Source organism: Aptenodytes patagonicus, chromosome 5 (genome assembly GCF_965638725.1).
Source record: "Aptenodytes patagonicus chromosome 5, bAptPat1.pri.cur, whole genome shotgun sequence".
In the NCBI taxonomy this organism is placed as follows: domain Eukaryota; kingdom Metazoa; phylum Chordata; class Aves; order Sphenisciformes; family Spheniscidae; genus Aptenodytes; species Aptenodytes patagonicus.
In genome coordinates, this window is record NC_134953.1 from 73,890,929 (window position 1) to 73,917,601 (window position 26,673).

Consider the following 26,673-nt stretch of genomic DNA (forward strand, 5'->3'; position numbering starts at 1 on the left):
GGATAGAGAATAATAGCGTTTTAATCTTATTTTTGTTACTCTTCTGTTCTTAGCCAGCTTAACTGTTACTCTGTTATTTTTTTTTAATAGAGCCTGTTTTTCATACCGGCAAGACCTACCTCTATGGCTACGAGAGTTTCATCCTGCATCTTTACTGGGTGAGCTCATCATTGAAAGCATGGTCAAAATTTTACACAGAGTCTCTGATTTCTACCGCTTTTCCAGCCAAGGACGTTCTGAGCAGCAGAAGACAAACCTTCCTGCTTGCTAATGGTCCTGTGAATTAACACTGCAAGACTGAAAACATAATCACAAAGCATGTACGGTACAGACCAGTAACTGTAGTTTTGATAGTTTTTCTGTACATACTTGCAGCAGTAAGATGTTTCATCTGACTGACTGTATTTGAAAACTGCAGCAGCACATTAAGCATTTGGGCGGGGAAATGCCAAATCAAAATCTCATTTGAAAAAAGGCTGAGAGGTGAGGTGTTGGTAACAGTATCATGATTAAGGGCTTCTAAAATCATCTAGAGATGAAAACTCCCAGGAAAGCAAGCATAAGGAGTCTGTTTCTTCCTAGAAAATTGAGTGTCACTTTGCTATGTGATGCAGACAGTAAAAATAAATTGCTTTAAAGAAAAATATTAGAATCCCAAAATACAGTCAATTCAGTATAGCTGTATCCAAGAATTGTGCAGCATGACACACGGCTTTCTATGTTGTAAAATGAACAAGGCAAGAACTACGTTAGCTGATTTTACAGTTACAAAAAATATAAACAGCAATCTAGAGTAAATGGCAAATCCTTAGGTAGTTAGAAAAATAATTTCATTCTTTTCTTTATTAAAATTCACAGCAACTCCTGTCTCTAAATGAGCTAACAAAATGTAAAATGGAAATAACATGATCAGCTAACACCAGTTCCCAAATGCAACTGAGAAAAAATAAGTGATCTTTGTGACTAGTAGCCCTATTTCTACCATGAAAAAAAAAAAAAAAATCAGTAATAGAGAGCCATAAAAACATCACCATCATTTGGAAAATGCTGTCTTCATTTTTAAGAGATTTCTAAGACTTCAGAGATCGAGAATGTATATTCCAGTCCTTGAATATGAAGAAAAGGAAAGAAAGTCTAGATTAATACAATGGAAACGATGGGTTGAGCTGAAAAAAATACAAATTTCTAATTTTATAAGCTAAACCAAGTCACATATACTTTGACCTACCTTAAATTTATCGTTTGTAGACATTCAGAGGTAAAGAGGTACCTGAAGCTGTCAGCAACTTTAATAATTCCAGATCTATTGCTTGCAAATGACATAGGGGAAAAAAAACCCCTAATTTCCTGGATAGCAAAAGATAGGCTGAAATCAAGTTACTGTACATCTTTGTGTCATTTATCAATGAAAAGTGTACAATTTTCCATGATGGCCTTTTAAAAACCAGTCATGGACTAGATTCAACACTTTATTTCTGAAATCTTTCTGAATATTTCGGAAAGGTTTGATATTTTATAAGTAGCACAGGCAGAACTAAATTAATACAAATATGGCTGTAGGCATGTGTGTGTAATGCAAGAAACCCCAAAACGTAACAGAAATACTTGCTACTAGCATAAGTCATATATAATAAATGATAGTTTTATTTTTTAAAAGTGCACACAAGCAGATCATTATGACATACCAGTATTTGTTAGGATGGATAAGCATTTGGAAGAAAAGGAAAAAGAACATCAACATTCTACACACTATAAATAACAATTAAATACTACATTTAACAAACAGGTATTGTCTGTGTATGAAATAACTTATGTTTTCAGTTACAAAATATATATTATTTAAATACACATTCTAAATTACATATATTTAACTTATCTGAACGTACTACTTTTCAAAAACCATACCACAGTTCGATAAGCATGTATCTAGAAAACAATTACTTTCTCAGTCAGAATCGGTTTTTGTATTAGCCCAGCATCAGCTGAATATTTACACGTGTTTAACCTGAGGCATAAGTCAGTCTTACTCACTTCAGTGAACAGCAGCTCTTGTACCCAAGCACAGATAAATACTTAAATACCTCAACTGGGGCTGTGTCACCATGAAAGGGTGTATCAACACATTCAGAGCTTAAATTATATCTGTATCTAAAATACTTTCCTACTTATATTTGTAAAATATCACTATAGTATACTCCTGATCAGAATGGGATGCAAGGAAAAAAGGCTGGATGGGACAGCCTTGTGGCGGCAACTATTTCATGCAGTGCAGTAGTGCTGTACTGGTGCTAAGCTACAGGGAACAGACGGGAAGGGAACCTAATGCTCTCTAAATTTTTGCCTGTCTTAATAGGATAGATATCACTATCTTGGGCAGCTAGATATCTACAGTAACAGAAGTATAATGACTGATAAATATAATTAATAATTAAAATACGCAAATTACTATGCAACCAGCCCATAGGTGTTCTCTTCCCCCACGGGAAATGAAAGGTAATCTGTGATCATCTGCATTTACCATGGCCTAAAAGGACGCACATAAGACTTTACAACACAGGACCTAACACATGGTAAATTCACAGACCAATTTACAACTTTGTGTGCATACCCCACACTTACACACCTGTCACCACTGTCATGCAATCTGCCTTTTCACTTCTCTTCCATGAATATTACAATTCTTTATATCAGTAATACCAGGTAAATTTTCCATATGTGACCAGCCAGTAGGATATACAGTAGTGACTGACCTGCTTTTCCCTGCCCACAACAGTTGTTTTCCTAGGGAACAACTAACATTATAGTACTCGGTCCTGCAAAATACTATAAAGCCTCAACAGCCTTGCCTTCAACAAGAGTTAGCCGAATCTTCAAAAGTTTATTATTAAAATAAATTAAATTATTCAGCCAAACATTGTTATGTATGAAGCTTTCAAAAACCGCACATAATTCTGGATGCTCTGGTTCTTGTTCTCTGACTTCTGTAGGCTGTTCTCCAGCTCTTTCAAACGTACTTCACGGTGCTTTTCATTCTAAAGGAAAAAGAGAAATGCAATGCAACTTAGAAATAAAATACAAATCAATCAAAATAATAGTACCTTATTTTTTATAAGCCTTATTTACCCATAAAAGTTTTCAGAGGCTCCACAAAACTGAAGGTTCCCAAAAAGACCACAATATATTGAAGCTTTATTTATGTTCAGTGAGGACCAAACTGAACATGTTTGAATAGGCTTATAATCCAAAAAAGGCCTGGGAATGTAAAAATTGACCTTCTGAATTTTTATCATGGAAGATTCCTAGCATCTTAAATCTGTTACGGACTTAACGCTCTCTCTCATGTTAATTTTTCAAGGAAACATTTGTTATTGATCTCTGATGCAACATGATTTTTGATGCCTGTTGTTTCTTATTTAAAAAAGATGATTGATAGCAATATTACCTGCTCATTAGTTCCATACCTGATGTACACCATAGATCATTTGTTATATAAATATTACAGATATTCAGGTATTTCCTTTTACGTCTATTACAGATTTCAGATGCTAGTTGCTTAAAACAAATTCAATTTTAAAAAACGGAATTATAGTCTTCAGATTTAAATCAAACAATCAGGTTAGAATGAATAACTGAATAAAGTTACCTTCACAGTCCTATTTTGTTTCCAGTTTCACTATAACAACAGGAATAAGACCATTTTATCATTTTCCATAACGCATTCTCAGTTATATGTAAATGTAATTGGAATAAAAAGCAATGAATTAATTGAGAACAGTTCTTCTCTCAGACATATATAACTTTCACATTTATATTTTAACTGTAAGCTTAAAATGGAAACCATTTGAACATATACTTTATTTCTGACACGGAAGGATTAACAGGAGTGTTCTGCCAAGTGACATGGATTCTTATTATCTAGGACTGGTGATTCTCAGAGTTTCTTTGCCTTTAGCCATTGGCGCGAGGATTTAAAATGGACTAACAAGCAAACAATTATTTAGAAATTAAAACATGCTGGTAATATGATTGAAAAAAGCAATTTTAAATAGAACTAGGCTCTCGAGATCCAATTCTGTTCCCATCAAACTCGGTAACTGGACTACCACTGATTTTAAAGAAAACAGAATGAGGCTTAAAAATAAACAGTAAAGTAACTTACAGACATCATACAAGTCGCATAGAAATAGATTCCTTTAAAACTGATAAAAAAGAACAAAAAATCCTGCCAAAAATGCAAGTCTCTACTTGTTTTTTAAGTTGCAGAGAGAAATAAATTAGGATCTAATTTTAAAGGATGCTCAACTGCCAGTACAGGTATAACAGTGTATAGCACCATATTCCGTAACTCTTACTTGTAACCACTGGCAATGACTGCTTCCATATTGTTTCTTTTCCTTGTACCTTGGGATTATATCAGACAACCAATGCAACTCTATGATAATAAACAACAACAACATATATACGCTGTGCTGTACATTTTCAGGTTCGTTTCAAGACTCCAAGACTTCAAAATAAATGTAAGCGGGTGTCGTGGTTTAATTTCAGTCGGCAACTAAGCACCACGCAGCTGCTCGCTCACTCCCCCCCACCCGGTGGGATGGGGGAGAGAATTGGAAGAGCACAAGTGAGAAAAAACTCATGGGTTGAGATAAAAACAGTTTAATAATTGAAATAAAATGATAATAATAGTATGATAATAATAATAATACACAAAACAAGTGATGCACAGTACAATTGCTCACCACCCGCCGACTGATGCCCAGCCAGTCCCCGAGCAGCGGCCCCCCCGGCCAGCTTTCCCCAGTTTATGTACTGAGCATGATGTCCCATGGTATGGGATGTCCCTTTGGCCAGTTGGGGTCAGCTGTCCTGGCTGTGCCCCCTCCCAGCTTCTTGTGCACCTCCAGCCTTCTCAGTCGGTAGAACATGGGGAGCTGAAAAGTCCTTGGCTAGTGTAAGCATTACCTAGCAACAACTAAAACATCAGTGCGTTATCAACTTTGTTCTCATCCTAAATCCAAAACACTGTACCAGCTACTAGAAAGGAAATTAACTCTATCCCTGCCGAAACCAGGACAGCGGGGAATCTTTAACTAGATTTCATAACAAGAGAAGAAAAGATAAATTTGAAATACAATATACTGTTTCTACATCACCATAAATCTCTCTTACCAAAAAGCCCTGAAAGATGACTAATACCAAAAGCAAACTAGGATCTCTGAACATAGGTCTTAAGGTATAGGATCTGATAAATTGGTCTTTTTGTCTCTTTCAGCTGAATTGTAACACCCTCCCTGCCTCACCTCCCAAAAAAAGAGATTATATGAATGTCTAATCTTACTACACACCTCATTAGGGAAAGGAACTTCATTTCTTTCTTAATATTAAGGCAAGGATATTATGGTAATTTGCTTGCTGAATATGATTACATTTCACATCCCAATTCAACCTGGGAGTTTTTCTCGGACAAAAGACAAGAAAATTTTCTTTATTTTCTATTTTACTTTAACACAGTAAGAAATTCTGATGAAAAAATATTTGAAGTAGAATAAAACACTAGCCAATGTCTGATTTTGTTTTAAGAACACTTGTAAATGCAGACATTAAGTTACACTTGATACAGATAAAAGTTAATTAAAGCATACTGAATTCCGAACCGTATCTCCAATGTCTTATTTGAATCTTGAATAGAGTTTGCATTTAGGTTGCCTTGATTTTAATCTTGAATGCTTCAAGTCAGAATACAGAATATTGGTTTTGAGAGTCTAGGAGAGTGATACGAAACCTCTTTAGTGTCTTCTATATTGATTTTAAATAGCTTTGTAGCTTATTATCACTGAACACAGGACAATTCTCTAACTGTATCAACACTTTGATTAAAGCAAATGATTTGCCATCACTAGTCTAGGGAATTCAGATATGTCTGACATTTTATTAATAGAAAATGTGCTGAAATTTTCTGGATTAGATAAAACAATAAATCAGACTTTTTTGTTTGTTTGTTTTCAGAGAGGATTACTCATACAAAATACCTTCTTAGACTGTACCTATCTTAGACTTAAACATATCGAAACCTGGTCATTTAAAGGCTTGACACTTTGAAAAAATCTTCAGTTACTAACTACATTTATGTGCAACATCAGTATATAAGCTGAAAGCTTTTCACAAATTCCAATAAGATCAGATTCTTGTATCAACTCAGGAAAAATAAAACCACAAAACCACTATGTCGTTATGGAACTGTTACGCATTTATTCAAATCTAGGTATGCTTACTGAACATGATTAATCTGAGAGGGAAATTACAACTTCATACATATTTTTTGATTTTTTGCCTTGCTGGGAAAACTGGATTGAATAAGAGATGCAAACTCAGTATTATTCCAGTGATTTAGTAAAATAGACTGGGCATCTGTTAAGTCTATTAGAAATGTCAATATACAAAGTATATTGTCAAGTTGAATTAATTTGCTGTTCCCCAAAGTATGTATCAATTGTATTAAAAGTGTGTTTTTCAGTAAAAGGAACTTTATGTAAACGGTGACGTGGTAAGTAATTTCTTAAGCCATAAACAGTATTATTTACTCACATGGTGAAATATGCAGAGGAACTGTTTTTTCTCTTCTTGCCTCTCTCTCACTTCAGTTTCAAGAATTAGCATTTTTGCCTGAAGGGCTTGTTCTTTGTATGACATTTTTTCCAGTTCTTCGGCTACCTGTAATAGTAATGAGAGAGAAAGAATGTATATTTATTTTCACTTAAAGCCCAAACCAAATTATTTTCTTACATCTCGGCTCTATTTCCTGTTCTGTCATCTAATATTTCAGCTACTTCCCATGCACAGAAACTAAACAAACCTGGGAAATATTCTGGCTAAATTTGAAAGAAGTTTCAATTTGGAAAAAAATGTCGTATATTGAGAGGGAGACACTTTTGTACCTCATTTGTCAGTTTACCCAAACTTGTTATTTTTTCAAAACCAAATCAATATCCTCAGACACTACTGAGAAAATTCAGATAGTTTATTTCAATGTGATTAATCTGAGACAGAAATTACAACTTCATACATATTTCCTGATTAAACTAATACAATTCACTGCAATCTAAATTCCTACATTTCCTCTTCCATTTGATTTACTGTTTGCATCCTTTCCACAAATGACAAATCTCTGCTTAATATTGAAAGTGTGCAAAGCCTTCCTCTAAAGTGAGAAGGATTTCAACACCAAAGTTCTTGCAGGCTACCTATTCCAAAGAGAATAAGAAAAAGGAAAGATTAAGCTTTTGTTCAGAAACATTTTGCTGTATGTGTGGGATTTAAATATTAGGTGGTTAAAGCATTTTGATTTGTCACCAAAAAAAATGATGGTGAAATTTTGGTCCACTGAACTTCATCATTAATTTCAATAGGATCCGAATTCCACAAAGAAGTTGAATTGTGCAATCCATATTTAAACATGCAGAATTCCCAGTAACTTTTTAGTATTGCTCCCTACATGCAGAATAATCTTGTCCCATCCTTTCTTCTCAAGCACATTAGATTTTAATGCTATTTTTAAATAGAAAATGGCAAACAAGATTAAGAGATGTATTAAATCATCAATACCATTTTTCTCCCTTCTTCCATAGCAGAATCCAGTTGTCTGGTTAATCCATTATATTCTGCAATTTTCTCCTCAAGCTGCAATTTACTGAACTGAAGACTCTCATCTTCTTTTTTGAGCTGACAAGCAAGTTCTTCATTTTGAAATTCCATCTTTTCTAATTGCCTTTACACAAAACAGATTAATATATTATAATGCACTATAGCAGAAAAGTGTAGGAATTAATTGCAGTCAGATTTTTAAAAAGTTACCTTTTAAGATCTTCATATTTCTTCTGAATGTTACGGTTTTCTTCTTCTAAGGAGTGACTGCCCACAGAAGTTACACTGTCTTCCTCTTGTGAAAATGACAATTCATTTCTAGTTGAAGAGACCTATATACAGGATATTACAGAGTAAAGTAAGTTTGCCTATTAAAATCCAATCAAACAATTTAACTGTAATTTCAGGTAAACACTATATTATATTCAAGTAAGCATTATCTTGTATTTAAAACAAATAAAATACAGCCAAAGTAGCAGGCTAAAACTTTGTGTGAACACTTTAGGCCTGAAAACCTGCTATGTAACAAAGTGAAGTCCTAACAAAACCCATATGCTGCTCATGCAGCCTTGTGTATTAGGAGCTGGCCAGGTCTACCTCCTTGTGAACTTTGACTCTTAAGCTTTAGATTCCAGCAAAAGTAAGTTCCCTCACACTACAGTCACAGGAAGCATAAAAATAATACCACATATATACACAGTTATCACAGAACAGTGTAGCACTGGCAAAGAATTTCATCAAGTAGTGAATATCAAAAAAGACAATCAAGTTCATGAAAACAGGTATATTAGTAGCAGAAGCTGAAGAAAGCAAGAAGCCAAACTGTCTTCCCCTGCTCAGCATCCAGATTGACAAACCGTTACATGTTTTCTTTTAAATCTCACAACAGTAGTGAAGAGATTATTGCCCTTGCTACCACCCATCAGCAGCAGATTAGCAATAATAGCCACACCACCAGCCTGCTGGCACCATTATTTAAGGGGCAACCTCCATCATTCACAGGACTACCTCAAGCAGTTCCATCCAGTAATTTGAGCTAATCTGGTTGACTTCGCTTATGTGAGTTACAGGCTGTTCAGCTAGCAGAAACCTCCAGCAGAGGGGCGGTAAACTGATGTCTTGGCCCAGCTGAACACAAGAGGGAGGGTTTCTGCACACGGTCCAGTTACTTCAAAAGGAATTTTCCTCAATTCTGATCATAGGATCAAGGGTTAGAATCTCTAAAAGACATCACCAAGATTTAATGCTGAAATTTAACTGCTGTTCCACCAGACTAGTGATTATATTCCCAATTACTGCACTATACTTAAGAGGTTTTTTGCATTTATTCAGGAAAACACGTAGTGAGATTAAAATTACATATATGATTTTATATATGCACCTCCAAATTAATTGTTGCTTACGTACTTTGCTAAGCAAAGGTGGATTTATGAGTTTATGAGCATTCCTGGAAGGAGCATTTAAAATGATAAAAAACAAGAACAAAATTTGATGCTATAACGATCATCTTGACAAGAAGTTTAAAACAAAATCAAGAGCTATTTTTTTTATAAGCATATAAAGCCTACAGGGACACAGAGACTCACTGTGTTTCAGCTGAAGTTTTCCCAGTGACACAGGAAGATTAAGCCCCTTTCCCACCCTACTGATTCAAACAAACACCTTTGTCTTTCGTGCTAGCAGAATATTCTCTTCTAACTCAAAAGCACATAAAGCAGAAGAGAGAACAACAAAAAATCCCAGACTTAGCCCTGCCATTGAAACTGATGTCACAGACAAAAAAAGCTGAGGAATATTCATATTCAGGCTTAAGAGGAAAAACAAGCAGTAGTGCTAAAATACTGCTGAAAATAGAAGTGATCCTAATAAAGCATATTTTTTTAATATATTTTATCAACCAACACAATGTAATCACTAAAATGTTAAAGTCATCATCAACAATATAATTTATGACTATCTGAGCAAATATTGTCTGGATTATAAATTAGTCACTAAAAACAAAATGAATGTGGAATTAAATTATTCCACCAGATACAAACAATAATTAGACTTGCACATCTATTTCCAGGGAAAAATACTGCAACACATCTCAGGACATAAGTATTCAAAAGGATCAAGAATACACTCACTTAAAAGATACAGAATCTAAAAGGAAATGTAAGTAGTCTTGTCACATACTGAAGTAATGTAAATACAGTTGGTGATAGTTTTATTTGCATTGTGCTATTTCTACAGAAGGAGCTTTTGATTTATGAAGCAAGTAACAAAGGAAACCACACAACTGTCACACACACTAACAGGAAAAAACTGTTCCAGAGACTTTCTTCCACATAATTTTCTCATTTGTCTTTAAAAATCAGCATGTTCTAAGCACCTGAACCTGCAGCTCTCCCTAAGGGTTTTGCATTTCTGTGCATGGATCCTTTCCCAGGACATAAGCTTTTCCTGATATCTTTGCTGCTTTTCTTCAGCTGCTTTCAGCAAGTCACAAACATGTTCTAAGTCCTTTAACTCAGCCTCCATTTTGTCCCTCAGCTGCATCATAGCATCACAGGAGAAAAATGTAAGTGTAAAACCATAAATTAATTGTTGTAATACTTAATTGCTTTCCATGTAAGTAATAAATCTGAAATTCTATACAAGTTGCATAATGTCACCTATTTTACAAAATACAAGTTCACCATTGAAGAAATGTCTCTCTCTGACTACGTTTCATTAAAGACTCAGCAACAGTCACAATGAACATTTACAAAATTATGCAAGTGTTAGCAGTTCATCATGCGATACCCAAATTTTTATTTTATTTTTATTGCAATATATTTTGGGAGATGGCATACAGGCATGCTAAGCAGCTTACAGGAAAAATTCTGACCGTACAACTATTGCAGTATTTGAAAAGAGGGCAACACCTAACGCCACCTGAAGCCACATACAATGCTGTGCAAATATTATTTAGGGGATCAGAAAATATTTTTCTCTATTCGACAACCAAATCATTGAAAAATAATTAGTATAGAATAAAATGAACATCTGAGATGCTTCTCTGTGAGGACTAATTCTGTTCTGTAAACTAGAACATTGCAAGCAATGCAAAACCTGTCCCTGCCTCAGCTTCATCACTTAAAAGACTATGTATTTTGGTGAGCAGTGGAACTGAGGAAACTGATTTTCCTACCAATTTTGTATTGTTTTCTGATGCTTAAGAATGTGCTGACTGTGTTCCAGTATTCAGCTCCACCTGCTGAAAAAAACTTAAAACTCATCTCTGTATTGATTCTCCATTTTAACTGCTAGTTAAAACAACCAACTTACACTGCAAAGCAGTCTTACAGTAGATTTGCTTCCCTATGCAACTTTCACAGCTGTTCTGTTGAGAGGTTTAGTTTTAAAATCATCAATAACAAAATCACATTTTTAAAAGTCATAAAATGAATGCTTAAGTTCTAAAATAGCATTTCTCTAGGAAACATTTCTCAATGTATCCAAAAAACCACCCGCTCACAAGTAAGAGTTAGTAAAGCATTCAATGAATTTGAAAACAACTTTATAGATGGAACAAGAAAAAAGAAAAAGAGCCAGTACCTTGTAACTTCTAATACATGGATCACAACAATGTAGTGATTGTCAGTGTCCTACAGAATTGTTTGGAAATATGCTTTATTACTGCAAAACTTACCTTATCTACTTCTAAGCATTTGTTTTCTGTTATTCTTTTGTTTTCATTTAAGACTGTTTCATATCTGGATTTCAATTCTTCTACTGCTGTTTGTAATTTTTGTACCTAGGACACAATATATTTTTCACATACATTTTCAAGGTGTTTCTTTTAAATATAGAAAAGAGAATCATTAGTATGAAGCATAAAGTAAAACCTTTGATTTCTAAATAGAATCTCAATATTTGTCGTTATATGGAGTTATTTATTTTCATTATCCTACTCACTACAGCAAATATAAAAGGGTAACCAGGTAAAGAGCACTCTCATATCAACATTTCGTTTTCAACAATGGAGAATGAGCTACAGTTGTGCTACAGAAGCAGCCAGCATGACTCGCCCTTCTCTCCCCAGATAACAAGTATCACCAACAACAGTTCCCATCTGGAGTCACCACAGCTACAGGCTAGGGAATTTCATCCCACTCACTGCTTAAGGTTGGCTGTTCCCTGGAACTACATCTCCTATCTTAAAGCTGGCAACGCTTTAACTGTGGTGATGTGTCCCACAGACAAGGCACACTGGTTGTACTTAAGAGTTAGTATCAAGTCTTTCCTCTTGTCAATGATTTTTAAAGAAAGGTAAGTGAAGACTGCCAGTGAAATAGTATCTATACTATAGCAGAAATACATACAACTTTAAATCAATGTTCTAAAATTCCTTCTCTGTGAGTAAAGCCAAATACAAAAAAGGAATTGATAAAAAGCCCATTTTAAGTCTGATTTATATGTTTTGCTGGTATTTTCAATGTGGAGCTACCAATGTAAATAAAAAAACTCTTACAACAGTACTTGAGTGCCGTTTTACTGTTCTTAGGAACGTGGAAATAAAGATATGACCAAGGAGAGGTAAAATATCATTGGATATGCCCACTAAAGACATCAGACTCAAATTCTACTTTTTAAGTATAGTTTACTGGGTTGCCAACCTGCTTTTTAGGAAGCAAATCTTTTCTGAGCAAGTATGTAATTAGCTCTGTTGGCTTCAATGAGCTTCAACCAGGCTTCACACAATTCAGTAAGGATTATGTGTACTAGTAATAGTGTGGAGACTATTCCTGGATATGGTTTGTAATGGCACTCTCTTCTATCATCCTCAATGTGATGACAGTATTACAGTCAACATGACAACAAATCTGTTTTATTACAAATAAAACCTTTATAATTTCCTCAAAACTACTTAAAAATTTAAAACCCATACTTGAACATTTCAAATATGCTAGTCACCTGATTTTTATACTGTTCAACAAGGTTTCCCTGCACCTTTGCCTTTTCTTGCAGATTTAGCAGTTCATTTTCAACAGAAACAGTACTGGTTTCCAATGTAGCAAGGGAAGCCTTGATTAAAACATGGAAAATATAAAAATTGTAAGTGTTATTAAAATAAGACAATCTACAATATGGTATTACTAGCAAGTGACCTGCAGACATTAAAAAGAGTGACACAATTATTTATCCTGTCAAACAAAAATGATAGCCCACAGCTCATTTGTCAGCTCGTCAGAATATTTACTTTGGAGGATAAATAAAATACAAAATCTGTAAACCGTTCAAAAAATTGAAATTAATAATTGAGCTAAACTCAGTTCTTTAATTTGAAAGAAAATTTTACAAACATAAAAAAACAATTTCCAATTAAGCAATTTTGTAGTTACTGACAGTAAAATAAATGGCATCCTTGTTAAGCAGATAGATGATTGGCCAATCCTGTTCCTAGATTTGCCACAGATTTCCACTGATACATTTTCAACGTCTCATTTTCACTTAGTGTAAAAAATGGATGGCAAAATTTATTCTACAGGTTTGTGATCTCTAGACAGAAGGCCAAAAGGGAATTAATGTGGTTACTTTATTAATGTATCAGAAATGCAGAGCCATTCAACAACGATTTAAAATAAACTCACCTTTAATTTTTCATTTTCAAGGTAAATCTTTTCATTTTCAGAGTTAACAGAATTCAGCTTTCCAAGAATTTCCTCATCTGAGTTTCTTCTCCATTCCTCCTTTCTTTCCAGGTCTTCCAAAAGGCTTGTGATCTGCCTTGTTAGACAGGCAAGAACATCTATATCATATATAATGCTTCCAAAACTCTCACTATGCAAATGAATGTACCTTAATACATACTCCTTCGTTGTTCTTATTAAAAGAAAAAAAAAACAACAAAAATTGGGAGAATGCATTTAAGCATCCCAAAAAAGCAGTATCTATTGAAATAAGAAACTTTCCGAAAGAGATGTGGTTCACCAAGGAAGTGTTCCTAGCTCAATTATAAATAAATTCATTACCTAGAACACCCAAGCATACTTCCAAGACAACTATGCGTACACATACTGTACAAAATGGAATGATATTGAATTTATAAGGACTATCAGATAATGTCCTACTAAGAACATTCCATAGCTAGTTTAGGAATGGTACTTTCCATTATTAAAAGCAACAAATTGTGCTATATGCCTCACCGTTTGCTTTTCGTGTTATGAAGTTAAACAATGAAATCTGTTTTGCTGTTTAGTTAGTCATACAGTGTCTAGTAGAACAAGTCTGCTTGAAAGGTACCATTCTAACAAAAGACTTATATTTTCAGCTAAAATAAAACTGCAAAAACCAGCTGGAAGCAGAAAGAGTACTTCAGGGAAGTATCATAGATGTTTCCCTTTTCTTATTCTTTCCCAGATGCCTCCTCATATAAACTAGACCAATGTTGGGCTAGACAGATTTCTGGACTGATGTCGTGTACCTGTACTCCTGTTAAAATTTAAAATTTGCTGAAAATATTTTCAGAAATGTCAGATTTTCGGAAACAAAAACAAAAGAGTCAAGCCAGTTTAATTTGAGCTGTTATGTATTTAAGCATGAATCAATTTCTTTGTAAAATAAACATTCTGTCTTAGACCTAGCATAAAAGCACCTACCAGTTTCTTTTGCTTATTTGAATTATAGTCCATATTTCTACCGACAGAAAAGGTAAAAGGATATTTGTCACTGTCTGCCAAAGAAAACGGCACATCCTTCATGTACATTAAGATTTGACTGCATAGTTTTAATAAGGTTGGACAATTTTGTGTTGCTTTGCTTTACAAGAATAAGCTGTTCAAACACGCACCTGAGAGGAACTCTTCTCTATCCTCTAGTGCGGTGAGACATTAGTGGAACTGAAATAATTTTGCTGTCATTAGTCTGAAGTAGAAACTAGAAGCCTAAGTAAGAACCTTCTTCTATACTGCAGTAGACACATGAGTTAACACTCAAGCTGTTTAATCAGTTTCTAAACAAATGGTTCTGAGGAAGCAGCATACTACCTACTAGCAAGTTCAGGCTAATTGGAAGTATGCAGGGGAAAGAACATGTTCCTTACTTGTATGGGGGAATCAAGTTTTAAATAAAGTTGTGACATGCAGCAGAGAGGCGGCTACAAATCTTAAATTTTTTCTAGTTTCCAACTTTTAAATTCTGCTCAGAATTTTAAAATATGAATAAACTTGTTCACATTGTCAACCTGAGTACTACACTACTAAATATCAAGACTGTGTGACTACAGAAACCCCAAAAAATAGATCAACAGTTTAACTTACTTCTTAAGATCTTCTGTTTGAATTTCTAATGCTGTCTTTCCTTCAACCATTCTATCATGCTGGTTTTTCCAGACATCGGAAGCTGACAGTATCTCAGACAGTTTGACTTCCTAGGGAATACAGGAATTACAAATTACGTAACAAAAGAATGCCACTGAAGAATACCATCTAGTTCTACAAAATTTTCTAAACACAAGAGCTATTTAATATAAGATGGCTTAGCTCTCCCTAGTACAAAGCAATGTAAATTTTGTCTTGTCTCAAAAGAAAATAAACAAAACTACACGCATTTAAAAAACTTAAGGTCTCCGTACAGATTTACGTTCAAGGCAGAGACAGTTAAACACTGGCACTGTATATCAACTGTAGAACACTACAATATTTCAAAATTTAAGATGAAAATATTTTCTTACAATAAAAATATTTGTCTCCAATACATCTCTACTACATATAAATTATATAAATTAATACAAAAATAAAATTCTGCCAAAACTTTTTAAGAATAAAAAATAATAGCTAGGTAAGAAATGCAAAGTTAAGTAAAGCCCCTCAAAGAAGTATGGATAATTAACCAACACGTGCTATCTTGAAAGTACACCAGGTCTTCAATGGGGAAAGAGAACAAGAGGGCGACTACAAAAAAATCAAAAAATCAGGAGTTAGCTGCCATCCCTCTGTACCGCTCAGCGTACTTAAAGATCCACTACCGTCTTCTCACAAAGATCAAAGAAAACACAAAAACATTGTTAACCATCTCCTAGTATACTAACTGGAAAAATATATCTTTAATACTGACATATCCAAAATGACGGCAACACATTTAAGAGTATGAAAACATACTCTTATTAGGCAATCTAAATAAGGCAATAAAGATCTCAGCACAGTTCTGATTCACCTGGCCTTCTTGAACCATTACACACTGCAGGGATATGCGGGGCAAGAATCTAAGGAACAATTTGGATTAAAGAAGTTTTGCACGTGGATTTTGAAAAGGTTCAGAGCAAGCAGCTTAGAAACAGAAAGCTAAGTATCCACATGAGATGTCATACACTGATAAATAAAGAAAACAAAGACTTCAAACTCCATCATGGATTCTCAGTTAGTATACTGTACTTCTGAGATTAGTCAGTGTATATCCATAAAGGTCTAACAGGAAGATTAGGAGAGGTGTAACTGAAAGCTGATCAGACTCCTCTTACTTACTACAGTTTGAAGCATACAACCTCATGGCTTAAGACATTCACTAAATTTTAACAAAACAAAGGCAGTGAATGTAGTTAACAGTTTGCGTGCCACTTATAGCAACCTTTTCCTTAACCGAGGAGCAAAAAAATAAGAGATACAAACACAGCACGACCAACCAATTTTTTCCTATTTTCCACAGGTGAAAGTCTCCCAATTGTTCAATTTAAAACAATACAGCACGACATTGCTCACAGCATAGTCACTCACACGTTCTCTTATTCTGGAGGTTAAATTTTCCACAGCTGCTTCAAAGCGTTCAGCTCTTCGTTTCTGGGACCTGATTGCTTTTTTCAGAGCAGTCTTCTTTTGCTCACTTGTCTCCCTTAAGGCTAACATCTGGTGCTTGTATTCACCAACTTGAAGTTTCCACTCTGCTATTTTCTTTTCTAGAGTCTGCAGTATAATTAAACATCAACTCTTTTCAAATTCTATACCTTACAGACCATTTTGTGACATAACATAATCAAGAACAGCAATTACATTTATAATCTGTTTCCATAACGTCTTTGTATCTCAAATCTTGTGGTTGATACAACGAGCTAGCCAAGGTATGTGGCTAGCAGTAGGCAAGAGAAAATACATTTTAGGAAACTCATTATAAAGATAATCAAGAGAAGATGTCGAGGAGGTGCAGAAGCAGGCAGGAGTGGGGGAAAGACAGCAATCCAACCATTGCTGTGTGCTCTTGGAAGTGAATGCAGAATTTCAACATAGAAAGCATAGCATGGAAGTTAAACCCATTTATGAGGAAAATAAAGTGTCATCATAATGTTTCATCATCCCTAGTGACTGATTTCTGTAAAGAATATCACCTTAATGATGCTACTAGTGATATTCACTGATGTAGTAGTAGTCTGTGCTCTGAATCTATAGTGAGCACACACATAACTAGGGCTGGAGATCAGTATAACTGTATCCGAAATTTGAATATGAAAGTTAAGATCTTGGATTTGGGTTTTTTAAGTCAAGGAGGTAGGAAAGGCCGGGGTCTTTTCCTGAATATATGTATTACGATATGGTCTGTGATTAGATGACAATATACTATTTTCTTGCAAGATCTGTGACTTTTTCCATGCATGTGATGGCCCCACTCTATTAAAGAAACAGAATTGCTTAGTGAAGAAACTATTTTTTATGGAAAGTTATATTTGGTGTTGAAAGTATAGTGAAGCAGAAAACACAAAAAGAAAAGATTAAGCACTGCCTTGTCCACAGCAGACAATTGTTTAAAGACAATTAAAACAGGCTATGATAAAGCTTAAACCACAGCAATAAATCACACATTGTAAGGACAACAAATAACTATAATTTCCCAAGTGCTTTCTGCAGCACTTAGGAAATAAAATACATTTGCATTAAATATATTTTTATTTAAATACATGTAAAAATACATTTGCATTAAATGTATTTTTAATGCATTTAATTGTATTATCAAATGTGTACAATGCAATTGAGATGACAGCTGGGTTCTACAACTGTCATTATATTATCTTTGCTATTGCTGTTAATATTTCTGACTAACTAGATTTTTACATCACTCCGATGAAGGCAGTGTAATGATCCTATCCAATCCAGGAAGCTGACCTAACTTCATGACTTTTGTATTTTTCATCTACATATCACTTGTTATTTAAATATGAATGGAAAAAGAGGCCAGACATTAACACACTACATGATGACATACAATCAAAGCAATACCAGACTCTGCTTCAAGGAGAATCTCAGATGTGATTATTTTTAAGGTGCTACAGCTTATCAAAAACATGACGAAGCTACCAGTAGACAACTACTTTCATAAAGACAAGTGCAAGTTCCATTAATATCACTTACTATTCTTCTGCCAAACTACAGCAACGTAAGTAGGCTCACCGCGTAAATACATTTGTCTCAAGTCACTGATAAATATCCTAATTGTAAGAATAATTAATGCATTTGTTTCCTACATTTGAGTCTAGGTCTGACACTTAATTATGTTCTACATGAATAAAGACTAGAATGACATGCCATTTACCTACTGACTACATTAATGTGCCAGCCTTATTCAAGATACTATTTGCCAGTTGCTATAAAATACGTGTATTATGCATATGAGAGGATATCTGTCAGTATAGGTCCTGCTAATGGCCCCAAAACTTATCCATAATCAGTGCAAAATGTATGCGGTTTTCCAAGTGAAAGATGGTCTCAGGTATTGGGACCCAAAAAAAAGGAAAATACTCTTTCAAAAAATGAAATTATAAAAATCCCTAAATATGCAGGAAGCAGTTTTCATATATAGATGCTTATAGGGCATTTAATAAACAAAGATGTGACTTGCGGGGGCGGTGGGAGAACACCTTCAATAAATAGAGCAAATACAAAATCTGAGTCTATGTACGGACTTCTTTAACTGTTGGTATAAGTAAACAACTGTTATCCCCTGTTATAACCGCAGGAGGTCACAATCACGCTAAGAATAGGTGCTTTGGACATTATTCAGTGACTGAGGTAAATTTAAATTGAGAATTAATTTCATAAGGGTAATGCTAAGCAGTCGCAAGCTTCTGTCCAGATATTAACAAAATCATCACCAGGATTTCAGCTAGCAACTGACTTCACTTTTTGAAGAGCAAACAAAACTTTTAAATAAAGATTGAATACACATACAGTTGTATATCAAGTTACTTTATCAAAGTATCACTTAATGAAAATGTTGTTGGAATTCTAATAATTGTACTAGGTAGAACAATAAAGCAATTTTTATTCAGAAGAAAACATGAGGTATTTATACATAGACATACGTGACTTTTTTTGAAATTGAGTTGCTAAAGGTTCCTTAACAACTTCAAATGATAAAATTCGTAGGGGATGTATGCTACTAAAAAAAGTTTGTACATTAGAAATACATTATTTTTCAGCCAATGTTCTCCAATTCATGCCTATGTTCTTGACAAGTTTCAAATACTAAAATCTGAGGCCACATACAGCTCCAGCCTCTGACACACAACCTCTTCCTTGCCTCGTTCTAAAGCCAGTAACTGCTGCAAATGCCCAAATTCACCTCTTGGCTTTTTAGAACAAACAATGGAAATCATTTCACCTACCTTAAACAAAGTGAGGTTAGGCATTAGTCTCAAGTGTTTCTCTTTCAGCCAGTATTAAGAGGTTTACTGATTCCTTCACAGTCAATAAAAAGAAACAGGTGGTGATTCATCACGCTTAGCTTGCAACAGAAACTCATCCTGGGGACTTGCCTATCTCTTTCTATTGACTATATAGAGACTGCCTCAGGATCGATACCTATCTTCTAGATAGCACAGTTAAGTAAGTGCAAATGCTTCTGTGTGCTTAACTTCTCTTCAGCAGAACTGTTAGTATGCACAAATTGAGAAAAGAAGAAAAAAAAAAACCAACCTTGCAATTAAGATAGTGTGGTCAGGCAGACTGTGCAAAATATAAATGCTAATGATTTTTACTGTTTGGGATTTTTACCAAGACTTTGATTTCAAGTGATACTTTAAGATTTCTCTCTTACATCTGAGTTAAACTGTGACCACAATAAGACTTTGCTAAGTTTTTCAAATAAACTAAAACACAAGTAAGAATATGTTGACCTGTATTTTCACTTTTAATTCACGGTTTTCCACTTCTTTTCTTTGAATCTGACTTTGCAGGTGAGCTTGTACTGCCTCTACTGATCTTGACAGGTGGTCTTCTTTCCGTATATTGACCTAATAAAGAGAAATAAACACAAATCTATTGGTCTACAGAGATATGCTGTACGATGCTATCTATATTCTTTCTACTTTGCCTTACAGTTTCTGACTGACATTGGAATGTCCTCAAAAGCTGGAAAAGATAAAACATGCTCTACAAGAATATTCACAAGCAGTAACTTGTTACTAATGTTATTAATGTTAAACAGAAATCACAAAGTTGAAAGAATGTATGTATAATTGATGCCTCATATTTAATCTGACTCTTTAAGTAGTATGAACAAGGCCTGGAAGCACGAACTCAGAAATTCAGACTGAGCAAAAGCATCTAGCTAGCAGGTTAACCAAAATTAAGCCACACTGATCAGCTCTGCCCTGACTAATTAGGCCTGAACTGATCTTCATTAAATACCAAAGACCACCACCTGCTATTAGAAGTATTGATACATTTAATTCAAACTCTAATTTGGGGGGGGGGATACATAAAGCATAAGGGAAGAGGCAACTTATGTCACCAGAACTGAGGTCAGATGATTCTTGCAACCTGATTCCTTTGGCTCGTTCTAAATAAGAAATAATGAAAACAGGTAGAAAGAAGTCATATTATCAGTATAGACTAGAAGAGCATTGTAATGCACGAGTGCAAGTGTTCATTATGGATACCAGGAAGAAAGGCAGACTCAGACTCACTCAGGTATTGATGAAAATGCCATTTATTGGAGATAACGTAAGAAGGAACAAGGGGATAGCATAGATAATAATTTATCCCTTTAGATGCTGGGCAGCCCAAGTCCTTCAGCATTAGATAGGTCTCTAGTCAGGGTATGGCATGCTGCACAGATCCCATCAATGCTGAGGTTTGCTGGCACTGTGGTCTTCAGAATCTTTATAGGCTTTTCTGTTCAGCATGTCTACTCTCAAACAAAAGGATGTTTCTTGCTGCTTCACTTCAAGATAAAGACAAGGACATGCCAATTGCCAGGTGTGAAAGTGGGTACCCTCACACCTCACCTCCTCTATTACAATTAGCTGGCTACGTTTATCCTGCAGCCAAGTGATATGCTCTCTTGGTTAAGCAAAGAAAAATTCTTAAAGAACAACCATGGCTCTCAACAAACCCCAAGGAGTGACAAAAATCACAGTACACCATTGTCCCCTTAAAGATTTCACTGATCCTACTCTGTCCCTCACTAACACTGAGCCACGCTGCACTGCATGCGCATAACGTGCTTTAGGTATATAAGTACTGTAACACAAATTGCTAAACTACCAGTAAAATAATTTTGAAACTTTTGTAGTACCTTCTTATACAGGACAGATAATTCTTCTCTTCCTATATTGGTTTCTGCACTGAGCCCCTTCCTTTCGGTCAGAGAATGAATGAGGTCTTGTCAGCCTTTGATGATATTAGCTCTGCTGTCAGTACTACCTTTCCCTATTCATTGAGCTCAAAGAGCCATGGAAACTAACTGTGAACAGTATCTGTTTAGTTTACTCTGTATTACTTCATTATAAGTATTTTTTCCCAGAACTATTGCAAATCTGTAAACAAGAAGCCAAAAGCCATTAGTCTAGATGTATGCCCCTCCCTGAACCGTGGGACATTAGTGTTACAGATAACCTGTACCCTTAATAGGTTTGGATACAGTCTTGATGGTTTTAAGATATTTCTGTAGGAAACACCTTTCAGGATTTTCCTTTTTTCATAGATCTTTGAAACAATTGCTTGTCTCAAAATTTAAAATTTGTAAATAAGAATCTAGTACATTGGGAGAAAACATTCATTCCAACAGAACTGGTCACTCACTTTTTCAAGCTGAAGCCTGGATGAAAGTTCTTTAACATGTTTCTCCTTTTCTAGTATTTTTCTCCTGAGATTCTTCATGGAATAAAATTAACAAAGAAATTATTTTAATGTCTGTACACAACAATGCAACAGCAATGCACACTGATGAACATTTCAGATGTAAAACTAAGATTCCATTTTGTAATGATAAACCACAAATACTCCCACCTTGCCACTGTCACTTGAAATTGTATGATGCCATGACGTAGCCATTTTCAGATGTACAGCATAGAACAAGAAGAGACAGAAATTTTAATTTACTTACAGTATTTCGGGTTTCGTTTTCACTTAACTGCTGCATCAAAGTGTCAATGTTTTTACTGTTTAACTGCAAGACAGAAGCAGGAAACTTTAAAAAATTACTTCCGATTATAATTGTTGTAGCATTTTTTCAACGGTTTTGAATGTGGTACATATAATTTGCTACATTTTCAAATTTGGTACGTATAAATATAAAAGCTTGCATGCTCATGAGCTACTTAAAGTTGGTGGTTTAAACCCTAAAGATTCAATTTTATTTTGTGCATAGAACTTTGTAGCTGAGGAAAACAAACCAGGGAACTTTCTTAGTGCACAGGACATTAAAAAATCTTCCCAATACGTCTATTAAAGAAGATGGTAAGACTAAATGTTAGTTTAAGATTCGCATCAGAAATGTACATTTGCATTGGTTCTATGTTTATGCCTTACATATTTTCGTACCTGGTGTTCTAGACCGCCAGATTCTTTGCTTAGATCAGTAAAGTGTTTTCCATCTTGGATGGCTTTTGCAGTTCTATGATAATCCTTTTTATACGTCCGAATCATTGAACAGAGTTTTCCTGCTTCTCCAGGTGGCACATACGTTTTCCCCTGAAATAGCATTCATAATTATGTAACAGTTAGTATCCCTCACAGCTGGGACACTGATATTGCTAACTGAAGGATATCAACATAAAACAAATCAGCTCTTCAAGAGAATCATTTAGGAGAAATTTTAAAGAGCAGAGAAATCTCTCATTTATGACTTGCAACAAGGGTAAAAGCCTGTGATATCACAGGATGTACCCTCAAACTGGTCACTCACAGAACACACCTAATCTACAAGGCAAAGGTGAACAGTTTACCCCCAGTGAAGGTGGAGGCCAAGTCCTGCTCAGACACCAGTTATTACATTTCACAGCAGAGTTCTTCCAATTTGGAAGCAGCAACGGCTTTTCTCTTTTCCCAGTTTGGAAAAGCTCCTCACCTTGCAGGGCTGCACAGGAACATGATGCTGCCCGTGTCACGGCAAGTCCAGAGCCAAGTACCAGTGCCTACTACCTAAACGCATCCCATTCCCCCCATCGCCTTGTCAAGCACCAGGAACCTGCCATCACCCTCACCCCTTCTCCAAACACCTCTCTCCTGCCTCTACCCTCACGCTCCAGCATGGCTGACGCCCTCGCCAAGCACAAAGTTATCTGTTTACTCCGCTCAGTGCTCCACTGACCACTCGTTATTTTCCAGAAGTGGATTGTCTTGCTTTCTCCACCCACCAGGACCCATTTCTCCCGCTTTCAGCCTGTGCCAGGTGCATCTCCACCAAAAGGATTTGTCAGACTAAGAGTTTATATTCTTACATCCGTATCTCCTTAGCATAATTAAGAAAACGAGTAACAGAATTTGGGAAGTTCCCAACTAAAAAAATCACTTCCTCACAGAATCAGAATGTAGACTGCTCTGCTTCCAACTGTTGCCGTAAGGCAAATAACTACACTCCAAACGTCTGATGTTTTTTATTTTATATATATATGTTTATGTGTCTTGTTTTATTACAGGCTTACATTTACTGGCAGACCTTAACTTGTGTAACACAGCACAGGTTTCTATAGCTTTTTCTTGGTTATATAACCAAAACTAAGTTCTTGAATTTAATTACTTCCAGTGAAAACAGCATCTTGGAAGATTAAACATCGTGTTTCATTTATCCTAGCCCATCTATGTAAGCAGAAAAGAACAAGTAAGAATTTTTCCATAGTTTCAGTATGCCATTTTTATGTCCAGCACTCTTGACTACCCATTTTTTGAATTATCACCTACTTCCCATCTGTAGCTAGGAAGTATGTTTTGAAATACCCGTTTTGAATCTTGTTAACAAAGTAAACAGAATGAAAAAAATCAAGCTTAACAGGAACAGAATGAGCTTGCCTCAGTGGCATGAAGAAGCAGCAGCTTTTCCTGAAGATCAGAGTCCAATAAAGGAGCGGTACAGTTATGTACAGGTAAAGGTGAGGATGATTGCGATGATGACGACATTTTGTTTTAACGCTGTATAACGAGACAGTATATGTTAACATATATTGGTGTTCTGTGAATCAGTAACTGAAACATTATTGGCATCTCAGGTCATTCCCACTAGAAAATAGTGTACCAGACCAAGTAAACCCCAGTCTCATCAGAGATTTACCACAGTTAATGCAACTGAAATCTTGCACACGTATTCATACCTTGTAATCACTCAAGCGGCACTGAATTCACACATTTGGTGCACAGAAATCAAATCCCTCAACAGCAGAAAACTGAATACAGACGAAGGACGGGGTAAAGCTCACAGCTGCCATTTCCCACTTCCGCGCTCCCCAGCCCAGAGGGTGAGGAGCAGGGGCGCAGGCCACCCAACGGCGGCCGTCACCCCGAGCCCTGCCTCGGGCCCTGTCCCCTCTCCCCTCCCCAAGCGCCCCAGCGCCCGCCTTGCCTGCGGCTCCCGCCGCTGCGGGGTCCGGCGGGGCAGCGTCCCGCCTCCGCGCCCCCCTCCCGCGGGGCAGCTCCCCCTCCGCGCCCCCCTCCCGCGGGGCAGCGCCCCCCTTCCCCGGCGCCTCGGCCTGCGCCCGCCGCCCCCTCACCGCCGCCGCCGCCGCCGCTGCCCGCCGGTAGCCGTTGCCGTGGCAACCAGCCGTTGCCGCGGCCTGCTCCTCTCGCGGCGGGCGGGAAGCGGCGGCGCCCTCCCCACAGCCAACCTTGTCCTGGGGGCCCGGACCCGCCCTGGGTCGGGGCCGGCGCGGCGCGGGGAGACGGGGGCATCGGAGGCAGCCGTGCGGGCCGTTCCGGCCTCTGCAGAGCAGCGTGGGCCTGGCACCTCCGCGGGCCTGGGGAAGCAGCATCGCCCCCTTCCCCTAAAGGAAGAGGTTCATGCGGCCAGGATCCAAAGGCGCTTCAAGAAGTGGCTGCATCCGTTACCACCCGGTAACTCGGGCGGGCGGGCGGCCTTCAGGCGCACCCAGGGGGTTATTTTCAGAGCAAGATGGACAAGAAACGTGGAGAGCTCTGGGGAGCTTTGGATCCTCTATTTGTTTTCTTTCTGGGTGTTTCCATTAATACATTTTTTCTGAGGCTAAACAATAAGTACTCACGTAACCTGAATGTATGTGAAGCTTTTTTGCCCACACATTGTCAAACATTGTAGAAAAGCCACGTATTTTTAAATAAACGCGTTCTAATGAAGAATAAACCAAATACGCTTGCATCACATCACATGGGAAAGCACTAGCGACACTTGAGGTGGCACTTAGAATACCCAAGACATCACAACAGACGTATGGAAAGATCACTTTCAGATGCTGAAGTGTGGAAAACATAATGTTCGTGTGATACAAATATTGTCATACGTATAGATACATCTGTACATACATACAGGTACGTACATAGATACATATGTACATAGATACATATGTTTATACACAATGATAATCTGCACATTAATTTTGTTTAGAAAAATGCATACTGATAGAAATACTACTTCTTAATATGCTAAGTAAAGATCAGCGTTGGCAACTTACATTTTAAAAAAATCTTGGCATTGGGAGAAATAATCAAATATAAAACATACACTTTGGCATCATTTGTAAACATGCCAGTGCGTTTGTATTTTCTTCTCTTGCTGGCAATGGAATTTCAGAAGACAGAGCAGTTACTCCCTTTATACACTCTTTGGAGAATATGATCTAGCCATGTGTGCACTGTAATAAAAACAAAAATCAAAGGTTAAATTTCAACCCTTTTAATTCCAGTAGAGATGAAACCACTCCATTATCCATTCTGGAGTGAGTGCCTGTTTGTACCTGAATTACAAGGGAGATTTTGTCTGTGCATGTGCAAAAGGCCTAATGTTTTGTTCTCTGTGGGGCCCATAGCCTTGAATTGTGAATTAACCATCTCCGTCAGAGCTTTGCTTCGGCACCGCAGTTTGTGAGCTGTGGCTTTGGTGTCTCATAGTCAGCTCAGACAGAACTTGTAATTTTAGCTTCCCAGACCTTGCTGTACGATTGACTTATTTTTAAAAGAGAGCAATAAATTGTTGCAGTTACCTAAAAATGTGGTGATTGCTTATATAATGAAGCAACCACTATCCATCAGTGAGGGATAATTAGTATGATAATTAGCATTGCACTCTGTACCTCATAAACAAAGAATGAGTTACAAGTTTCAGTCCTCAAAACCGTGTTTTAATGACTGTGGCACAATCCACAGAGTGGAAAATAAAGGAAATATGGCACACAGTTCCACGACGACGTAATTACAAGCCTTACTAAAAGAGGTGTGCTGGAGAGAGGCTTCTTTAGATACCATGGGAACTCTGCTGAGTGTTTGTCACGGCTCATGACTTTATCTGCTCTAAAGGTATAACTGAACCTTTTCTGTGTCAGAAATTCAAGACTCCAATGACTTTCTTTGTTCATTGTCTAATTTTGGCAACAGCCTGCTATCACAAAAGTCTCACAAAAGCAGATTTGCTGCGACCCTGTTTATACACTGTTCCTTCCCTATCCTTTTATGCACCGCGTGGTTGTTGTGGTTTAACCCCAGCCGGCAACTGAGCACCAGGCAGCCGCTCGCTCACTCCCCCCCGGTGGGATGGGGGAGAGAATCGGAAGAGTAAAAGTGAGAAAACTCGGTGGCTGAGATAAAGACAGTTTAATAGGCAAGGCAAAAGCTGCGC

General features: G+C 36.6%; 1 protein-coding gene across 2 annotated transcripts; it reads right to left on the bottom strand.

Moving 5' to 3' along the window:
* Positions 1-1,810: 1,810 nt before the first annotated feature.
* Positions 1,811-24,772, bottom strand: ODF2L (outer dense fiber of sperm tails 2 like). Of its 2 annotated transcripts, none has more exons than XM_076340547.1 (15): positions 24,695-24,772; positions 23,886-24,005; positions 22,419-22,568; positions 21,982-22,044; positions 21,678-21,749; positions 19,769-19,885; positions 16,383-16,568; positions 14,931-15,040; positions 13,263-13,398; positions 12,586-12,696; positions 11,321-11,425; positions 7,855-7,976; positions 7,606-7,768; positions 6,589-6,714; positions 1,811-3,032 (listed from the first exon to the last, which is right to left on the bottom strand). In XM_076340547.1, the coding sequence occupies exons 2-15, from the start codon at positions 23,991-23,993 to the stop codon at positions 2,904-2,906; spliced, it is 1,698 nt and encodes a 565-aa protein (XP_076196662.1). In that variant the 5' UTR covers positions 23,994-24,005; positions 24,695-24,772; the 3' UTR covers positions 1,811-2,903. The 2 variants fall into 2 exon arrangements, with proteins under 2 accessions (XP_076196662.1, XP_076196660.1); XM_076340545.1 differs by lacking the exon at positions 24,695-24,772 and adding an exon at positions 24,185-24,352.
* Between the last annotated feature and the right edge of the window lie 1,901 nt (positions 24,773-26,673).

Bases quoted from the DNA above. Each gene is read 5' to 3' on its own strand.
- ODF2L (XM_076340547.1), bottom strand. From the start codon at position 23,993: ATGTCGTCATCATCGCAATCATCCTCACCTTTACCTGTACATAACTGT. The intron at 22,045-22,418 runs GTACGAAAATAT...TCTGTCTTGCAG, and splicing joins CTGGCGGTCTAGAACACCAG to TTAAACAGTAAAAACATTGA. The intron at 13,399-14,930 runs GTAAGTTAAACT...CTGTCTAACAAG, and splicing joins CAAACAGAAGATCTTAAGAA to GCAGATCACAAGCCTTTTGG.